Source organism: Mobula hypostoma, chromosome 3 (genome assembly GCF_963921235.1).
Source record: "Mobula hypostoma chromosome 3, sMobHyp1.1, whole genome shotgun sequence".
Lineage (NCBI taxonomy): Eukaryota > Metazoa > Chordata > Chondrichthyes > Myliobatiformes > Myliobatidae > Mobula > Mobula hypostoma.
Window position 1 is genome coordinate 150,446,491 of NC_086099.1, and position 20,477 is coordinate 150,466,967.

The 20,477-nt window shown below is 39.6% G+C and overlaps 1 protein-coding gene across 2 annotated transcripts; it reads left to right on the forward strand.

Moving 5' to 3' along the window:
• The first annotated feature begins 1,454 nt into the window (after positions 1 to 1,454).
• Positions 1,455 to 20,466, forward strand: bag1 (BCL2 associated athanogene 1). Of its 2 annotated transcripts, XM_063043857.1 has the most exons (7): positions 1,455 to 1,518; positions 2,810 to 2,938; positions 4,798 to 4,880; positions 9,032 to 9,145; positions 14,468 to 14,575; positions 17,153 to 17,215; positions 19,864 to 20,461. In XM_063043857.1, exons 1-7 carry the CDS (start codon positions 1,482 to 1,484, stop codon positions 19,936 to 19,938), a joined length of 609 nt encoding a protein of 202 aa, XP_062899927.1. In that variant the 5' UTR covers positions 1,455 to 1,481; the 3' UTR covers positions 19,939 to 20,461. The 2 variants fall into 2 exon arrangements, with proteins under 2 accessions (XP_062899927.1, XP_062899928.1); XM_063043858.1 differs by lacking the exon at positions 9,032 to 9,145 and having other exon boundaries at positions 19,864 to 20,466.
• The last annotated feature ends 11 nt before the right edge of the window (positions 20,467 to 20,477 follow it).

A 20,477-nucleotide genomic window follows, 5' to 3' on the forward strand; every position in this document is an offset into this window, starting at 1 on the left:
GGCCACAGAATCTGTGGAAACTCCCCGTCTTTGCGCGTTTGAACATGGGGCATTGAAATGAGCTGAGCTGATTAGGCTGAATAAAGGGTACCAGGCACAAACAAGAGAAAAACTGCAGATGCTGGAAGTCCAAGCAACATCCACAAAATGCTAGAGGAACTCAGCAGGCCAGGCGGCACCTATGGCCTGGCCAGCTGAGTGCCTCCAGCATTTTGTGTGCGTTAAAAGTGTACTAGTCACTATTTTTATTGTGGAGAGGTTTCTGCTCTCTCCCCGTTAACAATAACCACGGGGTTTATAAAGTAATAAACTTTATAATTTTTATAAAGTAATTTATAAACATAGTCCGTGCACGAACAACGTGGTAAGTATGCGCCATATAACCAGATATAAAATCATACTTCACATTGGGACATAGGGATTTGGAATAGCTGCAACATGCTATTTAGAACCGGAGGTAGCAGGGAGGGAGGGGTGGACACAGTTGTTTCTGGAGTGCGAAAGTACGGGCGAGAACACGAAGATCTGGAGAAGGAAAACAAAAATTCAGGCCCAAGCGTTTAGCAGCAGGGGTTCAATGTGATCGAGGGAATACGGATCTTTGATGAATTCCTGGATGGGTTCTCCTCCCTACTTTTCTATGGCTAAACAAAGAGACAAAGAGATATCAAGCCAAACTGAATGTTTTGTTTTAAGTTTTCAGGGTTTTTTTTTGTTTTCAATGGCTAACCAAAGCAGTATCAAACCAAACTGAATGTTTTGTTTTAAGGTAAACGAAGTGAAGAAAATGTTAAGCTTAACTTCCACTCCTGACACTTTTCATTCGATGTTGGTATTACAGTCCAGATATTGCACGTTCATTCCAATATATGCATACCATTAAATTGTATGGGGACAAGTTTAAGTAAATATAGAAATTTAACGTAAGAATTAGATTTAAAAAAAATCAGAACTGCATATACTGGAAACAGTCAACCGGTCTGGCAGTATCTATGGAAAAAGAAACGGAATCGAAGACCCTTCATCAGAACTCTTCAGTAACTGGAAATCCAAAAGCTGCAGATATTGAAAGACTGAAATAATATACAAAGCCAGTAACTCAGGTCATAGATACCATGTGACTTTCTGGGTGTTTCTAAGTGTTCCAGCATCTGCCATTGTTTTAATGTTTATAATTGCGTTTGCTTTTGTAATTTTAATATTCTTTGCCAGTCGCTACCGGTCAGGGAAAACTCTGAGCAGCTGCTTCCTCGTTTGTGAGAAAAGGGAAGGTCTTCTGCATTCGCCAGGTAGGTTCACGCAACACAACCCTCTCCATCCCTCCAGTTGTAAACTCCCACCCGCCTCTACATGCCCATCACAGAGCCGTCAGTTTTGCCCCGCACAAAGATGGTGTCCGCTGCGGGGGTTCTTTCACGTCCGCGCGGGCGATCGTTTCCGCTGCGAAGCGGAAATTGTACTCGGGTGCGCGCGGAGTTGCAATGGCTGGCGATGTGGTGGGGCTCACACTCATACACGGTAATGGGAGTGTCTGCTGTCTGCAGTAGATGGCGGGAGTGGTGACCTTCAGAGTAACTTAGGGCCCGGGCAGCTCTTCTGCAGCATGATTGCAGAATCTGTCCTCTCCAGCTGTTAGCACAAGGAGCAGGGCGGCATGAATCTTGCCCCGTCGCTGGCTGCACGTTGGGTCCGGCCTCATCCACTGTCACCTAAATTGTTAATGTACAAACCAATCTGCATTTGAAGAAATTTTTGGTGGTGGGGTGGTGTGAACAGTCGTCGTAAAAAGAGAGGGAGAAATAAACAGTAAATTTAAACATCCCTAAATGTGGTAAACAAATCGGCAGATTTGCTGATGGCACTAAGATTCGGGGCATAGTGGCTGGTGAGGAAGCCTGTCAAAGACTGCATTGTGATCTGGACCAGCTGGGCAAGTGGGCTAACAAATGGCAGGTGATATTCAATGCAGACAAGTGTGAGGTGTTGCACTTTAGAGGACAAACCAGGGTAGGACTTGCACAGTTAAATGTTAGGGCACTGAGGGGTGTGGTAAATCTTAGAGTACATAATTTCTTGGAAGTAGCACCATTAGGTCATAGAGAGCTTTTGGCACATTGACCTTCATAAATCAGAGTATTGAGTACAGGAGTCAGAATGTTATGTTAAAGTTATATAAGATGTTGGTGAGGCCAAATATGGAGTATTGTGTGCAGTTCTAGTCACCTACCTGCAGGAAAGATATCAATAAGATTGAAAAAGTAGAGCAACCATTTACATGGATGTTGCCAACACTTGAGGGCTTGAGTTCTAGGGAAAGGTTGAATAGATTGGGGCTTTAATATCTGGAGTGTAGGAGAGTGAGAGGAGATCAGATAGAGGCATATAAAATTGAGGGGTATAGATAGGGTAAATGCAAGCAGGCTTTTTCCACTGATGGGTGAGACTAGAACTAGAGGTCATAGGTAAAGGGGGAAATATTTAAGGGAAATATGAGGGGGGACTTCATTCAAAAGGCTGTGAGAGCATGGAAGGAGCCAGTGGAAGTGGTGGATGCAGGTTCACTTGTAATATTTTAGAGAAGTTGGGTTAGTACATGGATGGGAAGGGTTTAGAGGGCTATGAACCAGGTGCTGGTGGATGGGCTGAAGGGCCTGTGCCTGTGCTGCCCTGCTCTGTAACTAAACGTTTATTGTTTTGCAGTGTATGGCAATAATGGCACTGCAGTATACTTTTCAAAAGCTTTGTTATATAATGTATTAAAATACAGTGCAAAGATGTCTGCTGACCTGGATGTACATTTCATTATTAGGTAGTTCGAAACACAAGATCGAGATTTCAGCAGAACGGGAAGGTTGTGAGCCAACACTACAGGACATGGCAGCAGTGATTGCGCAAGTTACTGGGGTACCCCAGCAATTACAGAAACTAATTTTTAAAGGTTTGCTGCTAGAATGCACTGTGTTTATGATAACTTGCGTTAATCCTTGGTGATTGTAGCGAGATCTGTGTTCCTGAAATTGGACTCATCTGTGAATTAGTGATAAGGATATTTAGACAATTATTGTTGGTTTTTGATGCAGAAAACCTGTTACCTGGGAGGCCATTCGGCAAATATTGCTGTTAATTAAAAAAAGGATTCACCAGTCCACAACTTTTATGTGTGTTGTTCCAATTGAATGCAGCTTTTACTAATAGGCTGATTTTATTTTACTCTTGCAAATTCAGTGTTTTGGATTGGAGCTGTCTTGATGTAACTTTAGCAGTGAACTATCTCAATGGGGAAATTTGCCTGTGACAGTGTTTAGTTATGCTCAGACAGTTTGTAAATGTGGTCAAAGAGAAGAGTTGCATTCACATCTCTGACTTGTATGCAAAAATGTGCAAACTTACCTTTTTGCATTATGTAAACAACAGGAATTCTGCAGATGCTGGAAATTCAAGCAACACACATCAAAGTTGCTGGTGAACGCAGCAGGCCAGGCAGCATCTGTAGGAAGAGGTGCAGTCGACGTTTCAGGCCGAGACCCTTCGTCAGGACTAACTGAAGGACTCTTCCTTCAGTTAGTCCTGACGAAGGGTCTCAGTCTGAAACGTCGACTGCACCTCTTCCTACAGATGCTGCCTGGCCTGCTGCGTTCACCAGCAACTTTTTGCATTATGTAATTGTTATAAAATATAACACAGTTTAAAGTTTTTATTGGTTATACTTCAAGCCTCTCGATTGCATGATCAATTCAAAAGATTATATATTGTTATTTGAGTTGTGGCCTGTTGTGACCTAAGCAAGATCACTGAACCTGTCGTCTTACGTTGTGTTGCACAAAAGAATGCAGGTTGCTTTAATGGACAGTTTTCTCTTGCACAGAGGCAATGTTAATCCCCAGATTACATGTCTGTGTGTAACAGCAGTGTTGCTGCAGGTAGTGCAACTGTCTCACAGCTCCAGTAACCAAAGTTCAGTTATGATCTCCAGTCCTATGTACTCCTGTGATTGTGTGGCTTTCCCTCTTATTCCAAAGATGTGCTGGTTGTTAGTGAAATTGCTACTGTAAATTACACCTAGTTAATTGGTGAGAGAATATGTTCCAGGCAAATAAGTGTGGGATGGGATTGATCTGAGAGATGATCACTGGTGATTGGTTTACTATCTGAAAGTAACAGCTGTTCAGCTCCATTCCACAGATGATGTTGCCTCTTCTGTTTTAATTATATTTTTAAAATGTTCTTTTAAAATCCATCTCCAAAAGTTTCACCTGAACCTGAGATGTCATGTTGCACAATGTCTCTCCTCCCACCATTGTAATAGAGAAGTAAAGAATTCCATTTTTCCCCTCTGTCCCTGGACGCTTCTTTAGACCAACAAATTACTTTGGTATCCCTAAGTAAAATAGTGGAGATGCTGGAAATATGAAATAAAACCTGAAAATGATGATAATAGTTGGTTGGCAAGACAGAATTGATAGGGAACAATCTTAGATCTCAGATCAGTGACTTTTCATAACCTGAAAGGTTAACCCTATTTCTCCCTCCATAGATATTGCATGATCTGTTACGTATTCCCAACAGTTTCTGTTATTTCAAATCCCTAGGCTGTACTTGGTGATATCATCCGATCCTTGTTATACTATTCCTTTCGTAATTCAAAGGCACATGCTGAATGTTAGTCCAGTTTTTTAACAGTGTGCCAAAATATTGGGAATGCATGCAGTATTTGAAGTAAATGATCAATAATATTTCCAAAAATGTGCAAGTGGAATTAACAACATTTTAATATTTCCTATTTTCTTTGTCATGTAGGTAAATCTCTGAAAGATATGGAACAACCATTGTCAGTTCTTGGTGTTAAAAATGGCTGTAAAATAATGATGATTGGTAAAAAGGTACAAATTTATCATTCTATGCTTCGAATAATTTTCCAGACAAATGTTATAGAACATGTGTGAGATTTTTCCTGAGCATTGTTAAACAATTTATGTGTTACAATTTATAATTACTTTTCTCTTTGTTTCTTCCTTCACTTATTTTTATCTGAGATAGCTCTACGCTTTTGCCAGGTCTGAGGCTCTATCTTCATAAAAAGTACACAAGTATAGTCTGGGGTGACGTGGCCTTTGTTGTTGTCCCATTTCCTTTGGTGAAATCGTGCACGACTGAAATATCTACCTCAATCTATGTACGTACTGGGGAAGAGTTCTGTTACAAAGTAATGTCCAGTTCAATCAACATATCTCTGTTACACACAGACACTGCGAAAGTTTCTTACGGATTAAAACTTGTGCTCTTATCAGGCATTTCTTCCAGTGAGAGAAACAATATTGCTACTCCCTCTGGTGAAAGAAAAAGAAAACAATATTTTAAATAGTAACCTAGGAAACATTAGTGTATGTGGTTTCTGCCGTGAAAACAGAAAGTTCATATACAACTGTAAAGAAGACAAATACCATGTTGTCTTTTATTGCAAATGTTTTTATTGAGTGGCAGTGTAGGCAGGGCTGGATTTAGTGGGGCCAGGGCCCCTGCCGACTTCGTAAAATGCTGCTGTGCCAAGCAAAAAAAGGCAGGAACAAGAGCTAAGGTCGTACTGGTCTAAATATCAAAACTGTGGACCGAGACATTTGTTTAGTACAACACGTAGGCTATAAACTTACAGGCCTTAAGAGAGAGGACCAAAAGTAATGCAGATTCTTAGTTTGAAGGACAGCATCTAAAGCACTCAAAAATTGACCTAGACTTAGATCTCTGACAGAACTTGATCGTTCATGAGCTCAATAAACTCCTCACATGTTTTAGGTGAAAGATATGAAGGGGTGTCTGATCCTGCATTTCCAAATTTCTGTATGTGCACCTTCAAAAACAGGTCAAACTCACTTATTACCTCTAGAATGCCCATGTAGTTGCCGTTATCAGGCCTGCCAAATATGTCACTGGACTGACAGTTACCATCACTGAAGATGCGGCATGCAAAACAAAACACACAGCCAGTGGAAGGGGAATATAAGAGCCATTGCCTTGATATGTACTCACCATTTACGAGCTTCCGTTTGAAGTGAAATTTGGAGGAAAAAATGTCTCTGCTGTGTGTATACTCGTTCTGAAGCTTTGATATCCACATCCTTATTCTGGCAGGACTCCAACCGTTTCTTAGCCCAGTACGCTCGGACTGAATCAGCTAACGTTTCCTTTCCCCAGCAAGCAGGGTCAGTGCTGTAAGGATCCACAGTAACGTTAACATTAATGGCGGCCCGACTTGGTTGTTCGGAGGGCTCTGTAGTCGGGAATCCCAAAGTCATGCTCTCTGCCTCTTCAACGTTAACTGCTGACTGTGGCAAGGACGGTGGTCCTGTGCTGACGTTGATGCTAGTGCTGGCTGTTCAAGTCTCCATTTGTCCACCGGTCTCAAACTATGACAAGAGCAATGGTACTGCTGCATCATCGAGAGCAAGTTTTAAAAATTCTGTCAATTTCAATGTCTTTCTTAAGGCTTCTTTCTCACGGTCCTCTTTCTCTTGTTTCTTTTTTCTTTTCTGTGCTCCACTCGTATTTTTTTTTTGTCCATGATGATAGCTACTTGTACTTTTGTTCATCTTTTGGCATTCATACCTCAGGGTCAGAATGTTATTATCACTGCCTCAAATTTGTAGGGAACTTACAGTAAGGACAAAATTGGTCCTCAGGAGATCAGACTGGTAATCTATGCGTGGAGCCAAAAGAGAAGGATTTTTTTGTATCTGCATTTGCTCAGGAGTGGGACCCAGAGTCTATAGAAGTGGGGCAAAGCAGCAGCGAGGTCATAGACCCTATGCGGATTACAGAGGACAAGATGTTTGCTGTCTTGAGGTGAATTAGGTTGGACAAATCCCCTTGAATCCTGTGGGAGGCAAGTGCAGAAATTGCAGGGGCCGTAGCAAAGATTTAAATCATCTTTAGTAACAGATGTACTGGAAGATAGCTGATGTTCTGTTTTTTAAGAAAGACTCTAAAAGTAAACCAGGAAATTATAGGTATAGGCCGGTGAGCCTGATAATCAGTATTAGAAAAATTATTGGAAGGTATTCTAAAGGACCAGATATATTAGTATTTGGATAGATAGGGACTGATTAGGGATAGTCGGCATGGCTTTGTGCATGGTAGGTCATGTCTAACCAATCTTAGAGTTTTTCGAGGAAGTTGCTAGGAAACTTGATGAAGGCAAGGCAATGGATGTTGTCTACATGGACTTCAGCAAGGCACTTGACAAGCTCCCACTTGGGAGAGTGCTCAAGAGGGTTCAGTGGCTTGGCATTCCAGATGAGGTAGTAAATTGGATTAGACATTGGCTTTGCAGGAAAAGCTGGAGAGTGGTAGTAGATGGCTGCTCTTTGACTGGTGGCCCGCAGGGATCATTACTGGGTCTATTGTTGTTTGTCATCTATATCAATGATCTGGATGATAATGTGGTTAACTGGACCATCAGATTTGCAGATGACTTCAGGATTGGGGGTGTAGTAGACAGCAAGGAAGACAGTCAAAGCTTGCAGCGGGATCTGGACCAGATGGAAAAATGGGCTGAAAAATTGCAGATGGAATTTAATGCAGAGAGGTGTGAGGTGTTGCTCTCTGGGAGGACCAATCAGCTGGGGTAGGTCTTACACAGTGAACGGTAGAGCACCGAGGAGTTGATAGAACAAAGGGATCTGGGTACACAGATCCTTAATTCATTGAAAGCGCTGTCACAGGTAGATAGGGTCGTAAAGAAAGCTTTTGGCATATTGGCCTTCATCAATCAAAGTATTGAGTATAGGTGTTGGGATGTTATATTGACATTGTATAAGATATTGATGTGCCTTAATTTGGAGTATTGTGTACAGTTTTGGTCACCTACCTACAGAAAAGATGTAAACAAGGTTGAAAGAGTATAGAGAATACTTACAACGATGTTGCTGGGACTTGAACCTGTGCTATAAGGAAAGATTGAATAGGTTAGAACTCTATTGCCTCGAATGTAGAATATTGAGGGGAGATTGGATAGAAGTATACAAAATTGTGAGGAGTATAGATAGGGTAAATGCAAGCAGGCTTTTTCCACTATGTTTGGATGAGACTACAACTAGAGGCCATGGGTTAAGGGTGAAAGGTGAAATGTTTAAGGCGAACATGAGTGGAAACTACTTCACTCAGAGGGTGGTGAGAGTGTGAGCTGGCAGCACAAGTGCTAGATTTGATTTTGATTTCATATTTAAGAGAAGTTTGGATAGGTACAGTGATGTGAGGGGTATAGAGGGCTGTGGGCTGGGTGTAGTGAATGGAACTCGGCAATTTAAATGGCTTGGCACGAACTATATGAGCCGATGGGCCTATTTTTGTGCTGTAGTTTTCTATGACTGACTTCCATGAACGTTCGGAGGTGCTGAAGTTGGTAGTCTTTTGTTCTTTTTCTTGCTATTAGATTCTATTGATGAACTTCTTGTGGAATGTGGTCTTAAAATCAAAGAATAAGGTGTTCCCTTATTTCAATGAAAAGCAAAAATTTGGAAGAATGTTATTTTTCTAGTAACAGTTTTGAATGACAAAATCATAGTGCTTGACTGCAGGATACATAGCTAGGCTGAGAAGGATTTTATAAAATTGATTTCATTCAGCTTGTTTCTGAGAACTGTCTCTTGCAATGATTGCATTTTCTGGACCATTATTTTGTCTGGTACATCATGAGAATATTAGAGGAAAATTATCCAATGAAACAATACACAAACAAACAATACACTAGGACCTAATGTATGTTCTACTAGTTTACAGGAATAGTAAATAATTTAATTTAGAAAAGCAGGGAAATTTGGGCAATATTCTGCCATTATCAAAGACAAATGCATTGGTTAACTTCATCAGTGTTTGTAGGAATTTATTACATGAAAAGTGTGATTGCCTAATCTGTTAAGTGAAAGTGAAATAGTAATTCATTTCTTAAAATAATGAAGTACCAAAGTTCTTTGAATAGAATGCTAAATCCTTAATGAATCGATCTATCTTGGCTTGGTTGTTTTCTCTGAATTCACAGAACAGTCCTGAAGAGGAAGCTGAATTAAAGAAGTTAAAGGATTTGGAAAAATCCACAGAACAATTATCCCATAAACTTGAAGAAATTAGCACTGAGCTGACAGGCATTCAAAATGTGAGAATATTTTCTGCTTCCAAACACTTTCCTCCTTTTGCTATCTGAAATGAAAATAATGAAGCTGTTGCTTTGGGTTTATTTGTGCTAACCTGTCAATAATTGTTTCTGTTTTTACCTCACTGGCAGTGATAGGAGGTACATGGTTAAAGCTTTCACTTCTTTTGAGAGCAGATTAATATAATAACCTGTATTTCAAGTTCAAGTTTAATTGTCATTCAACCGTACACTTACATACAGCTAAACAAAACAGTTCCCTGGGATCAGGGTGCAAAACACAATAATTTCAGTAGAAACTCTACATTTGGATAGACAACTATAAGCTTTGTCAAAGACCTTAGCTTGACCATTGTCAGTGTCAGATCACTGTCACTGGCCAAATCAAAGGTGGTGATGAATCAGCACATAGGAAGGAGATTGAAAATCTGGCTGAGTGGTGCCACAACAACAACAACCTCTCACTCAATGTCAGCAAGACCAAGGAGCTGATTGTTGACTTCAGAAGGAGAAAACTGCAGGTACTTGAGCCAATCCTCATTGGGCTTCGGAGCTGGAGAGGGTCAGAAACTTTAAATTCCTGTGTGTTATCAATTCAGAAGATCTGTCCTGGGTCCAGCATGCAAGTGCCATTGTGAAGAAAGCATGTCACCCAAAACTTTGACAAACTTCTGTAGGTGTTTGGTGATATTGACAAGTTGTATCATGGCCTGGTATGGAAACAACAATGTCCTTGAACGGAAGAGCCTACAAAAAGTAGTGGATATGGTCTGGTCCCATCATTGAGCACATCTACACAGAGCAATGTCACAGGAAAGCAGCATCCACCATCAAGGAGCCCCCACTATCCAAGCCACACTCCTCCTTTCTGCTGCCATCAGGAAGAGGCACAGAAGCCTCAGGACCCACACCACCAAGTTCAGGAATTGTTATTACCCCTCAACCATCAGGCTTTTGAACTAGAGGGGATAACTTCACTCACCTCATCACTGAACTTTTCTCACAACCTATGGACTCACTTTCATGTTCTCAATATTTTGTTGGTTGGTTGGTTTGTTTATTTATGTATGTATGTATTTGCAGTGTGTTGTCTTTTGTACATTGGTTGGGAGTGGTCTTTCATTGATTCTATTGTGTTTCTTGTATTTACCATGAATGCCCTCAAGAAAATGAATCTCACAGTTGTATATGGCAACATATAAATTTGCAAGAAAACGTTTGTGAACCCTTTGAAATTATCTGGTTTTCTCCATTAATCACTCATAAAATGTGGTCTGATCTTTGTCTAAGTCATAATAATAGACAAACACGATCTGCCTAAACTAATAACACACAACCAATTGTACTTTTCATGTCTTTATTGACCACATTTTTTAATCATTCACAGTCCAAGCTGGAAAACATATGTGAACCCTTTAGTAACTGGTAGAACCTCTTTTAGCAGCAATAACCTCCACCAAATGTTTCCTGTAGCTGCTGATCAGACTCACACAATGGTGAGGAGGAATCTTAGACCATTCCCCCATACAAAACTGTATCAGTTCATCAATATTTCTGGGATACCTTGAATGAACAGCCCTCTTCAGGTCATGCCACAGCATCTCAATTATGTTGAGGTCTGGACTGACTTGGCCATTCCAAAACACAATTTTTCTTCTTTTTAAACCATCAATTGATTTACTGTTGTATTTCTGATCATTGTGTTGTTGCAATTTCTATTAAGCTTCAGGTGAAGGGCCGCTACCCTAACGTTCTCAGTAAAATGTCTTGATAGAGTTTTGAATTCATTGTTCCCTCAATAAATGCAAGCTGTCCTGGCCCTGAGGCAGTAAAGCAGCCCCAAACCATGATGTTCCTTCCACCATGCTTCACAGTTGGGAAGTGGTTTTGGTGTTGGTGTGCAGTGTTCTTTTTTTCTCCAAACATAGCGATGTGCATTTCTGCCAAAAAGTTCAAATTTGTTTCATCTGTCCACAGAACGTTGTCCCAGAAGCATTGTGGAACATTCAGGTGGCATTACCCCAGAGGTTCACATACTTTTTTGAACCTAGACTGTGATTGTTGAAATCTCGTATTCAGTATTGATGAGAAGAATTGCAATTGTTTGTTATTAGTTTAGGAAGATTGTGTTTGTCTATTATTGTGACTTAGATGAAGATCAGTGCACATTTTATGAGTAATTAATGCAGAAAACCAGGAAGTTGCAAAGGGTTCACAAACTTTTTCTTGCTAATAAATCTACTTTGAACTTTAAGAATATCTTAAAGTAGAAAAGAGAGTTTGAAAAGCAAAGAGATTTAGGGAGTGAGTTCCAGATCCCAAAGTTTTAACATCAAAAGTGGCAAGGTTTGGGTATGCTCTTGAGATCAGAAGTATAAGGTATCATGGAGACCTGTTGGAAATTACAAAAATGGTGTCTGGGGTGCAAAGCCATGGATGGATTTGAAAATGCCTGTCCTGCTTACTTAGGAAGTTCCAGATAATCCCATGGTAAAGGGATGTTGAATGAGGGAGATTGGTCGGGACAAATAGGCAGATTTTGGTAAAAAAAAAATCAAGGGGAAAGTTATGAATTCCAGCAGTGGTAGGTTTTTGGGCAGAGTTATGGTAATATCTGGTCTGTAGCTCATCTTCAAGATTCAAGATTGTTTAGTCATTTCCAGTACGCAAGTGTAAAGGAGAATGAAATAATTGTTACATCATATCTGATGCAGCACCAGAAAAGCACTATAAAAACACAATAATAAAAACACAGTACAGGTATGTGTCGCTTAACGTCCACGATACGTTCTGTGAAATCGGACGTTATGTGATTTGGACATTGTGTGAACACCATATATACTTAGCAAACCTATAAGGAGTACTATAGTGTACCTGTATTGACTAAATCCACGTCATTAGCAATTTCTCCATATCCAACGTAGGTCCCTCTCACATTTTCATGAGCCTTGTAGTTTTCAGTGAAGCCGATCCTTACAGCTTTGAGAATTTTTTTCTTTGTTTTTCAGGATCGTTGTGATTGTCGAGTGTGACATGCCTAAACCCTGAGCAATAGCATTCACTAGTTTTCCACCTTCATATTGTTTAATAACCAACTGTTTCAATTCCAAATCAATATTTTTCCTTTGCCTCTTGCTGCTGCTACCACTAGGAGTGGTTTTGCTGCATTTGGAAGCCGTGATGCACTTTATGGTTATATTTTCGAAAGAAAATTTAACAGAGAGATAACGCTACTACACTCAAGAGTTGCGCGATACACGTGATTGGTTACGTCCACTATGTCACGTTCTCCGATCGGGACTACGGAAGTATATGCGATTGGACGTTGTCCGAATGGACGTTAAGTGGCGCACACCTCTATATATGAAAGTATATAGCTTATACACATTGATTGTATGTCTATAAAGTGACGCTAGGCACAGGAGTGTCAGTATGCAAGGTGACCTTGACACAAAATGATAAAGTAGTGGTGATGGGAAGGATTAGTGGGTGAAGGTGTTGATGAGCATTACTGCTTAGGAAAAGTAACTTTTTGAGTCTGGTGGTCCTGGGGTAGATGCTGCATAGCCTCCTTACCGATGGGAGTCGGACATCTTGTGGTCTGATGTAATATTAAAAATGCAAAACAAATCTGTTTGGTCTGGAGTTATGAGTCAGAAGGATAGCAGGTCGCCAAGGAACAAAGTTTACTACAAGGACTGATGATTTTGGCTTTGGTTTTTTCAATTTATATTTAGAAGAAAATTCAACTCATCAGTGCTATTTGTTGGATTAGCCTTGGCAATCTGAAGACAATGTAGAGACAATTGACGTGTAGGTGATGTTAATAGTGAGGTAGAACTGGCTATCACCAATGTAGATGAAGAAACTTGAATTATGGATGCTATTGCCTGAGTTGTTATGTGAATGAGAAATAGATGGTCAAGTATATATCAAATGGACACGAGATTAACAGCATTGGCATAGGACGAGCAGCCATTGTTGGTGACACATCAATGAGCTAGTTTTATTTGTTGTGATAGTGGTTGGAGAAGACGGTGGAGATGGATTTAATGATGATGGACAGCCAAGCACATATGTCATTAATGGTGAAAGTCAGACTTGGTATCTTCAATATAAGGGTCCTCTATACACAGCCCTGTAGTAGAGCTTAATGGTGAGAGCTAGGGGACTGTTGGCCACTTCCCATATCTTGGGATGCACATCTCATTGAAGGCAGGCTTCAGTGATGAAATGCACCATTGTCTTTGATGTATCATTACAGCCTCTGATACACTCTGGAAAAAGATGTTTGAAGTTCGAGGCTTCAGTTTGGCTACAAAACATAGATTACTGGGTGGCAATATTCCTTGCCCTCATGTATGCTTCTGGAATATGACCAGGTGGCTCCTCAGGTCACTGGAAATATTATTACCAACATTGTCTCTGCAAAATCCTCCAAATTTACTGACAAGATAGGGGAAATACCATTAGCATCCTCCCTCAGGCCAGCATCCCAACCCTGAAAAACAGATTTCTCTGTCTCCCAGTTCTGACAAGTGGTCATCAACAAAAATAAATAAATAAATAAATCCCAGAAGCGACAGATGCTAGAAATCTGAAATAGAAACAGAAAATGCTGGAAGTGTCCAGCAGAGCAGGCACCATCTATGGAAAAAGAATCAAGAGTTAGTGTTTCCAGCAGTTTTGGTTTTTATTTCAGATTTCCAGCAGCTATGCTTCTGGATTTTTTTTCTTTTTTGTTCTTTACATGCTTGCCATCCTAATTCTTGAACTCTATTTTATGTCATGGGAAGAAAAGATTCAAGGAATAAGTTCAAAGCCTCCATGAAAAAAATGTAACAACCTGCTTATCCTTGAGAGTTCTTGACCTATGATCCCTGAAAGAGGGAAGTGAGAAAGAGGAAGGTGTTGATAACATTGAAGCAATGCATTGGGAGTATAAAGAAGTTCTGCATAAACCACAAGCAGTGTCCTATCTCAGAGTACTTACCTGCCTTCTCTCATCAGGTATTCTCTGCCTCAGCTGTAGAAGAATCTTAAGGTTCTCACATTAATTTTTCAGTTACCTCAGGATTTGTCAGAATTAAATTCCATTTGCCAATGTTCTGCCTGACTTTCCAACCAATCTGTATCCTGCCTTGAGTAACTTCTGTTTCACACAATGACATGGTATGCTCGTGTCCAATATCATTCCTTTAACCTAAAGAGCATGCAGTTTTGGAAATTTACTTAAAGAATATTTTGGTTTAGCTTGTTATATTGGATATATGAAGGTGCTGTTGGAAAGAATTTTGAGTTGATAACTTTTTTCTCATCACCCAGGGGTTCTTAGCCCATGATCTCCGATCTTCTGCATTAAGCAAGTTAGAGAAGAAAGCGAAAAGCATATCTGAACAGTATATGAAGTTTCTTGAACAGATTGATGCAATGGTGGGTAAGAGAATAGGTACAGTGCTTATTAATGATTAATACATTAATTGCTTTGCGGGTAAATGTTTATTTAAAAGAATGCTTCTCAGTAGTTTCAGTTCAATGTTTTCGATCAAGGCATTAATTTTAAACTCATCAGGCACTTTTTTGAAATCTTTTCAAGATGGATGGGAATTACTTTTGAGATATTTGTGTGTTGATAATTCATTTCAGTGTAAAAATAATTTTGGGTGTGTTGGCAATACATTTTAAGACATGATGAAATATGCTGAATTTTAGATAAGCCAAGTAACGTTTGAACTGTTAGTGCTACAATTAACTGTTCATGCAATGTAATTTTCTGGAATTTATAATCCTGCTTTCTAATGTTAAAATGCCTTTTCCACAAGGAAGTAAATAATTATAGGTACTATTATTGTTAAATGTCCAGTTAAGTATAATTTCTCCTTGTTTAAAGTATTAGTTACCTTATATCTCATCAAATTTTATTTTATTGTAGATAGTTTAACTTGGGAAATACAACCACTCTCTATTTACTTGAGTCACGCCATATGAAAATCATAGTTATCTGACACAAAGATTGTTTGGATTTGTGGAGGAGGAGTAAATTGTCCACATTTACAGAAACATACAAAGTGTGTGGTTGAAACAAGTGGCTGGGAACTATCAGATATAGTGTGGCTAAATAGGAATATGTCAGGTATGGATTCACAAAGGGCAAATCAAATTACTTTCTGAAGGTGAGAAGTAAGGTGCAGTATGGATGATATCCATGTATACAAATTGGACCCATGTAGGGATTAAGTATTAAAGTGTTATGTTTGCAACCAGCATTCTCGAGGCCTATGCTGATGATCCAGAGATGTGTTCAAATCTCATCATGGCAGCTGAAGAGTTTACATTTATTTAATTAATACATGTTGAATAAAATGCTAGTATCAGTGTGAAACTACTGGATTGTTCTTTAAAAATCCACCTGGTTCACTGATGGCCTGTGTGTAACTCCAGACCCACAGTACTGTGGTTGACTCAACTGACCTACCAAACCATAGAGTTGTATCAAACTGCTGCAAGCAAGCAAGAAGGGGGCTCCCCACCACCAGCTCAGGGGAAAAACCAGATGGGCAAAAAATGCTGGTCTTCCCTTTTAAGAAAAAGCTGAAGTAATGTTGGCATCCATCTCAAGTGCTGGAGTTCAAAAATGAGGAGGTAATATTTTAGTTGTACAAAACTTTGATCAGAACTCATCGAGCAATATGGAGGAAAAGCAGGTAAATGGAGTTGAGGCACTATTCATCTGTTATCCGGTAGAGTGGTGGGCCAGGTTGGGAAATTGAGGGACTGCCTTATCTATGATTTGCCTCCATTGCAACTTTGTGTGTGATACTCAATTCCATTTATCAATAATTTATATATGTTGGGCATAATTTTCCAGAGAACTTGTCTACTAGTGTTTTTACTTTTTTCTGTAACTATATCGTATACTTTTAAATATGACTTTTCTTTTAAAGAAAAAGCCTTCCTAGTAATACTTGACATCTAACAAATTGATTGCAGTGAATGATGGTTCAGTTGATTGATGCAGAAATACATACTGTAACATTATATTCTTAGCCTTAAATGTTTTACCTATCGTAAATATTGAATTGATACCATATATTTAATGCTTGATGGTTAAACATGAGGTGTAAAAATTCATCAAAAATTATCTAACTGATGGGTAATTGGTGCTGTTTTGGATCGCAAGGAAGTTTACCTAAGACAAGGTACAGATTGGTTGGAGAGTAGGGTGGAACGTTAGCAGATGTAATTTAATTATGACAAGTCCAGGGTGATGGATTTTGGGAAGTCAACTAGTAAATGGTAGAGCACAAAGGAATATTGATGAACAGAGAGACATTGGGGTTCAAGTCAATAGTTCCCTGAAAGTAGCAACATTGATTGATAGGGTGGTGAAGGCAGTATATGGCATGTTTGCTTTCATACGTTAGGGCATAGAATATAAGAGCTGGGATGTTGCAACTTTATAAGAGTTAGGCATATTGTGTGCTGTTCTCATTGTCACACTAAAGGAAGTACGTGACTGTGCCAAAGAGAGAGTACTCACCAGGCTGCTGCCTGGATTGGAGGACTGTATTATATGGAGAGATTTGATAAGCTGGGCTTGTTTTCCCCAGACGAAAGGAGTCTGAGGGTTGTACTGATGGAAGTTTATAGGATTTTGACAGCCATCAGTATTAAAGGGGATTTGGGGATGTTATTTTTTAAAAACACAATGTGTTATTGATATGAAATGTGCCAAACAAGAATGTGGTGGAATCAGATGCATCATACAGCATTTAAGCAGACACTTATATAGTCAAGATACAGGATATGGCCCTAATGTGGGATAACAAGATTAGGGGAGGACATTGTGGGCAGAAGGGCTTTTTTTCTGTTCTGTGCAACTCTGAATCAATTAACAATGAACACATTGAGAAAAGGATATATTTTTGAAGCATAGTATTAATTTTAAACAGGAATAACATTCATGTCCTTTGTGCTGTTAATTCTTTACAAACAATATTTTATTTTCAGAGTTTGCCTGACGATTTTACTGACTGTAGACACAGAAGAAAAGGTATAGTAAAGAATATACAGGTGAGATTTTCTTTTTGTATGCTGTGGTTTTCTTTCTCTGATAACAAGTGCTGATTCCTAGACTGTGACACACTTTGTTCAGAATGAAGGAGATATCCTCCTTTTTCAAAGAAAGGGGCTTCCCTTCCTCCACCACCAACGCTGCCCTCAACCACGTATCTTCCATTCATGTACGTCTGCTCTTACCCCATCATCCCGCCACCATACCAGGGATAGGGTTCCTCTTGTCCTCACCTACCACCTCACTAGCCTCTGCGTCCAGCACATAATTCTTCGAAACTTCCGCCACCTCCAATGGGATCCCATCACGAAGCACACCCTTCCCTCCCCCCTACTTTCTGCAGGGATCACTTCCTACGCAACTGCCTTGTCCATTCGTCTCTCCCCACTGATCTCCAATCTGGCAGTTATCCTTGCAAGTGGAACAAGTGCTACACCTGCCCCTAAGCCTCCTCCCTCACTACCATTCAGGACCCTAAACAGTCCTTCCAGGTGAGGCGACATGTCACTTGCAAGTCTGTTGGGGTATATACTGTGTTCGGTGCTCCCAGTTTGGCCTCCTGTATATCAATGAGACCCAACGTAGATTGGGAGACCACTTCGCTGAGCATCTACGCTATGCTGGCAGAACACCCAGTGGCCACCCATTTCAATTCCACTTCCCATTCCTGTTCTGATATGTCCATCCTTGGCCTCCTCCATTGTTGTGCTGAGGCCACACTTCAGTTGGAGGAACAACACTTTACATTCTGTATGGGTAGCCTCCAACCTAATGGCATGAACATCGATTTTTCAGACTTCTGGTAATGCCCCCCCCCCCCACCATCACCATTGCCCATCCCCTTTTCCCCCCTCTCACCTTATCTCCTTTCCCGCCCATTGCCTCCCTCTGGTGCTCCTCCCCTCTTCTTTCTTCCATGGCTTTCTGTCTATTTCACCAATCAACTTCCAGGCTCTTTACTTCATCCCTTCTTCTCCAGGTTTCACGTATCACCTTGTGTTTCTCTCTCCCCCACCCCCACCTGTTGGAAATCTACTCCTCAGCATTTTTTCTCCAGTCCTGCCGAAGGGTCTCAGCTTGAAACATCAACTGTATTAGGTGCTGCCTGGCCTGCTGAGTTCCTCCAGCATTTTGTGTGTGTTGCTCAGAAAAAATGCTACTTGGAATTCACAATAGCATCTGCAACTGAGAGGTTTGTACGTACAGGAAATGGCCATTGGAATATTTTCAAAATCCACAATATTCAAATTTATATGTTTACTGTTATGTGGGCAGTGTACGTTGCTGGCAAGACTAGCATTAGTTCCAAATTGTCCTTGAGAAGTCACTTTGCAGTCCTTCTGGTAACAGTGGCATGGGATGGAATTCCATGAACCAAACCCAATAATGAAGGAATGCAATGTTTTTGCAAGTTGAAATTGCATGTGGTTTAGAGGAAAACCAGTTGTGTATGGTGTTCTCATGTGCCTGTTGTCTGTGGCACTTCGGCTGTTGGAATTTGTGTCAAAAATTTAAAGTAGAAGCAAAAACTATTGGTTTGGATTTCTTGGCTTGGCGGGGCGGGGGGGAGATCAAAGAAATGAACTTAAAAATGATACGAGAGTGAAAGAAATTAGAAGATGTTTGGAATATTTAATTGAAAGAACAGAAAGAGGAGACTGTTTTTAAACATAAATTTAGGATTAATTCTGTAAGTTTAGAAAAATGTGATAACAGAATCCTTGGAATATGGAAAAGATATGATATGAAATTTCCTGATTGGGTGAATTAAGTCAAAATAGGTTTCTTGTTTGTAATGATCTTTTCTGCAAATCCAGATACATCCTACATATTTTAAGTGCCATGATGTCTGGCTAATTTTCATCTCCAGATACAAATAACAAAATCTCTGTGGCCATAATCACTATAATTTGAAGTGTCTTGTGTTTAAGCACATTGTAAAATTTTGATGTTCTTGTAGTAAATATTAATTTGCACTTTAGTTATAACTCAAATAATCAAGAGATCTTACATGTCAACTGTGAGATGGAAGATGAGGAAGTTTTGCAATTTTACCATCTATCATCATCCATGTATCTGGATACTTCAAATTTGCTGCACTTACCACAGTGACACCTAGTAGGTTTATTATTTGATATGACTCAGAGTAACCTGTTTCCCAATTCATAACACAAGATCTCTGCATTAGAATATATTCAGGTATTCAGTGGGTAAGTACAGGACACCAGAGGAAATAAGTACTCCCCTGAATTCACCTACTTCTCAAGCTCAGTTACATATTCCCACTACTTCTGTACTCATCCCAAACAGCAAAACTTATATAGCAAGACGTTGTTGTTGGCTTAAGAGGAACAGAAAAAAAAGTGTTGTTATTAAATCTGCCATGCATTGCCTAGAAATGGTAGGTGGAGTTCTGGCAACAGAATGGCATTGAAATTTATGGACTAGTGCATTTGTTGACCAATTAGGAATATAATTGAACTGGTATTCCTAGCATGTTATAAGTCAGTAATACTAAATTTATTTGACCTCTCGAAAATTTTGTTCCCTGGCTACCAATAATATATTTTGTGTTAATCTTAAAAAAAATAGTGAATAAAGATACCTCAATGATTTTTTTTGATGTATGACTTTTTTTTGGCAACAGACTCACTTGGCTCGTTGTGACATCATTGAAACACACATTGCACAGGAACTAGAGAAACTTCAATCAAAGGGTTAAAGGGTCAGCACAACTTTGTGGGCAGAAGGGCCTGCACTGTGCTGCACTCTAATATATTCTTAAAAAAAACTTTGCCCTTGCTAACTGACTGTATAAAAATAACATAATAGAACAAACCAATCCACAAAACATAAATTATTACTTACATTATTTTGTATATAAATTAAGAATAGAACACTTTGCAATAAAATGCAATCAGCCACTTTCATGGAGAATTATGTGTCTATTGTAATTTTGACTTCATTGTGACTCCAGAAAGTTATCTGCTTTCCTGGGTTTAAAATTGCTTAGTGTGTGTTATGAATAATAAATACCTGAACTTATGACCAAAGTACATGTATAATATTGTTTTTATTTTAGTAGTGCTTGCATGTAGCTACTCAAAATACAATTTGCGTTCAATAAAACACTTCGCTCTATTCATTTATTATGTACTTCAATTATAAAAAGCAATTGTAAATCAATAAATATGTCTAGAATTGTTTTCAAAGGATTGGTGCTAAGTACGAGTGCTCATTCATCCTATAAACTTGTACACA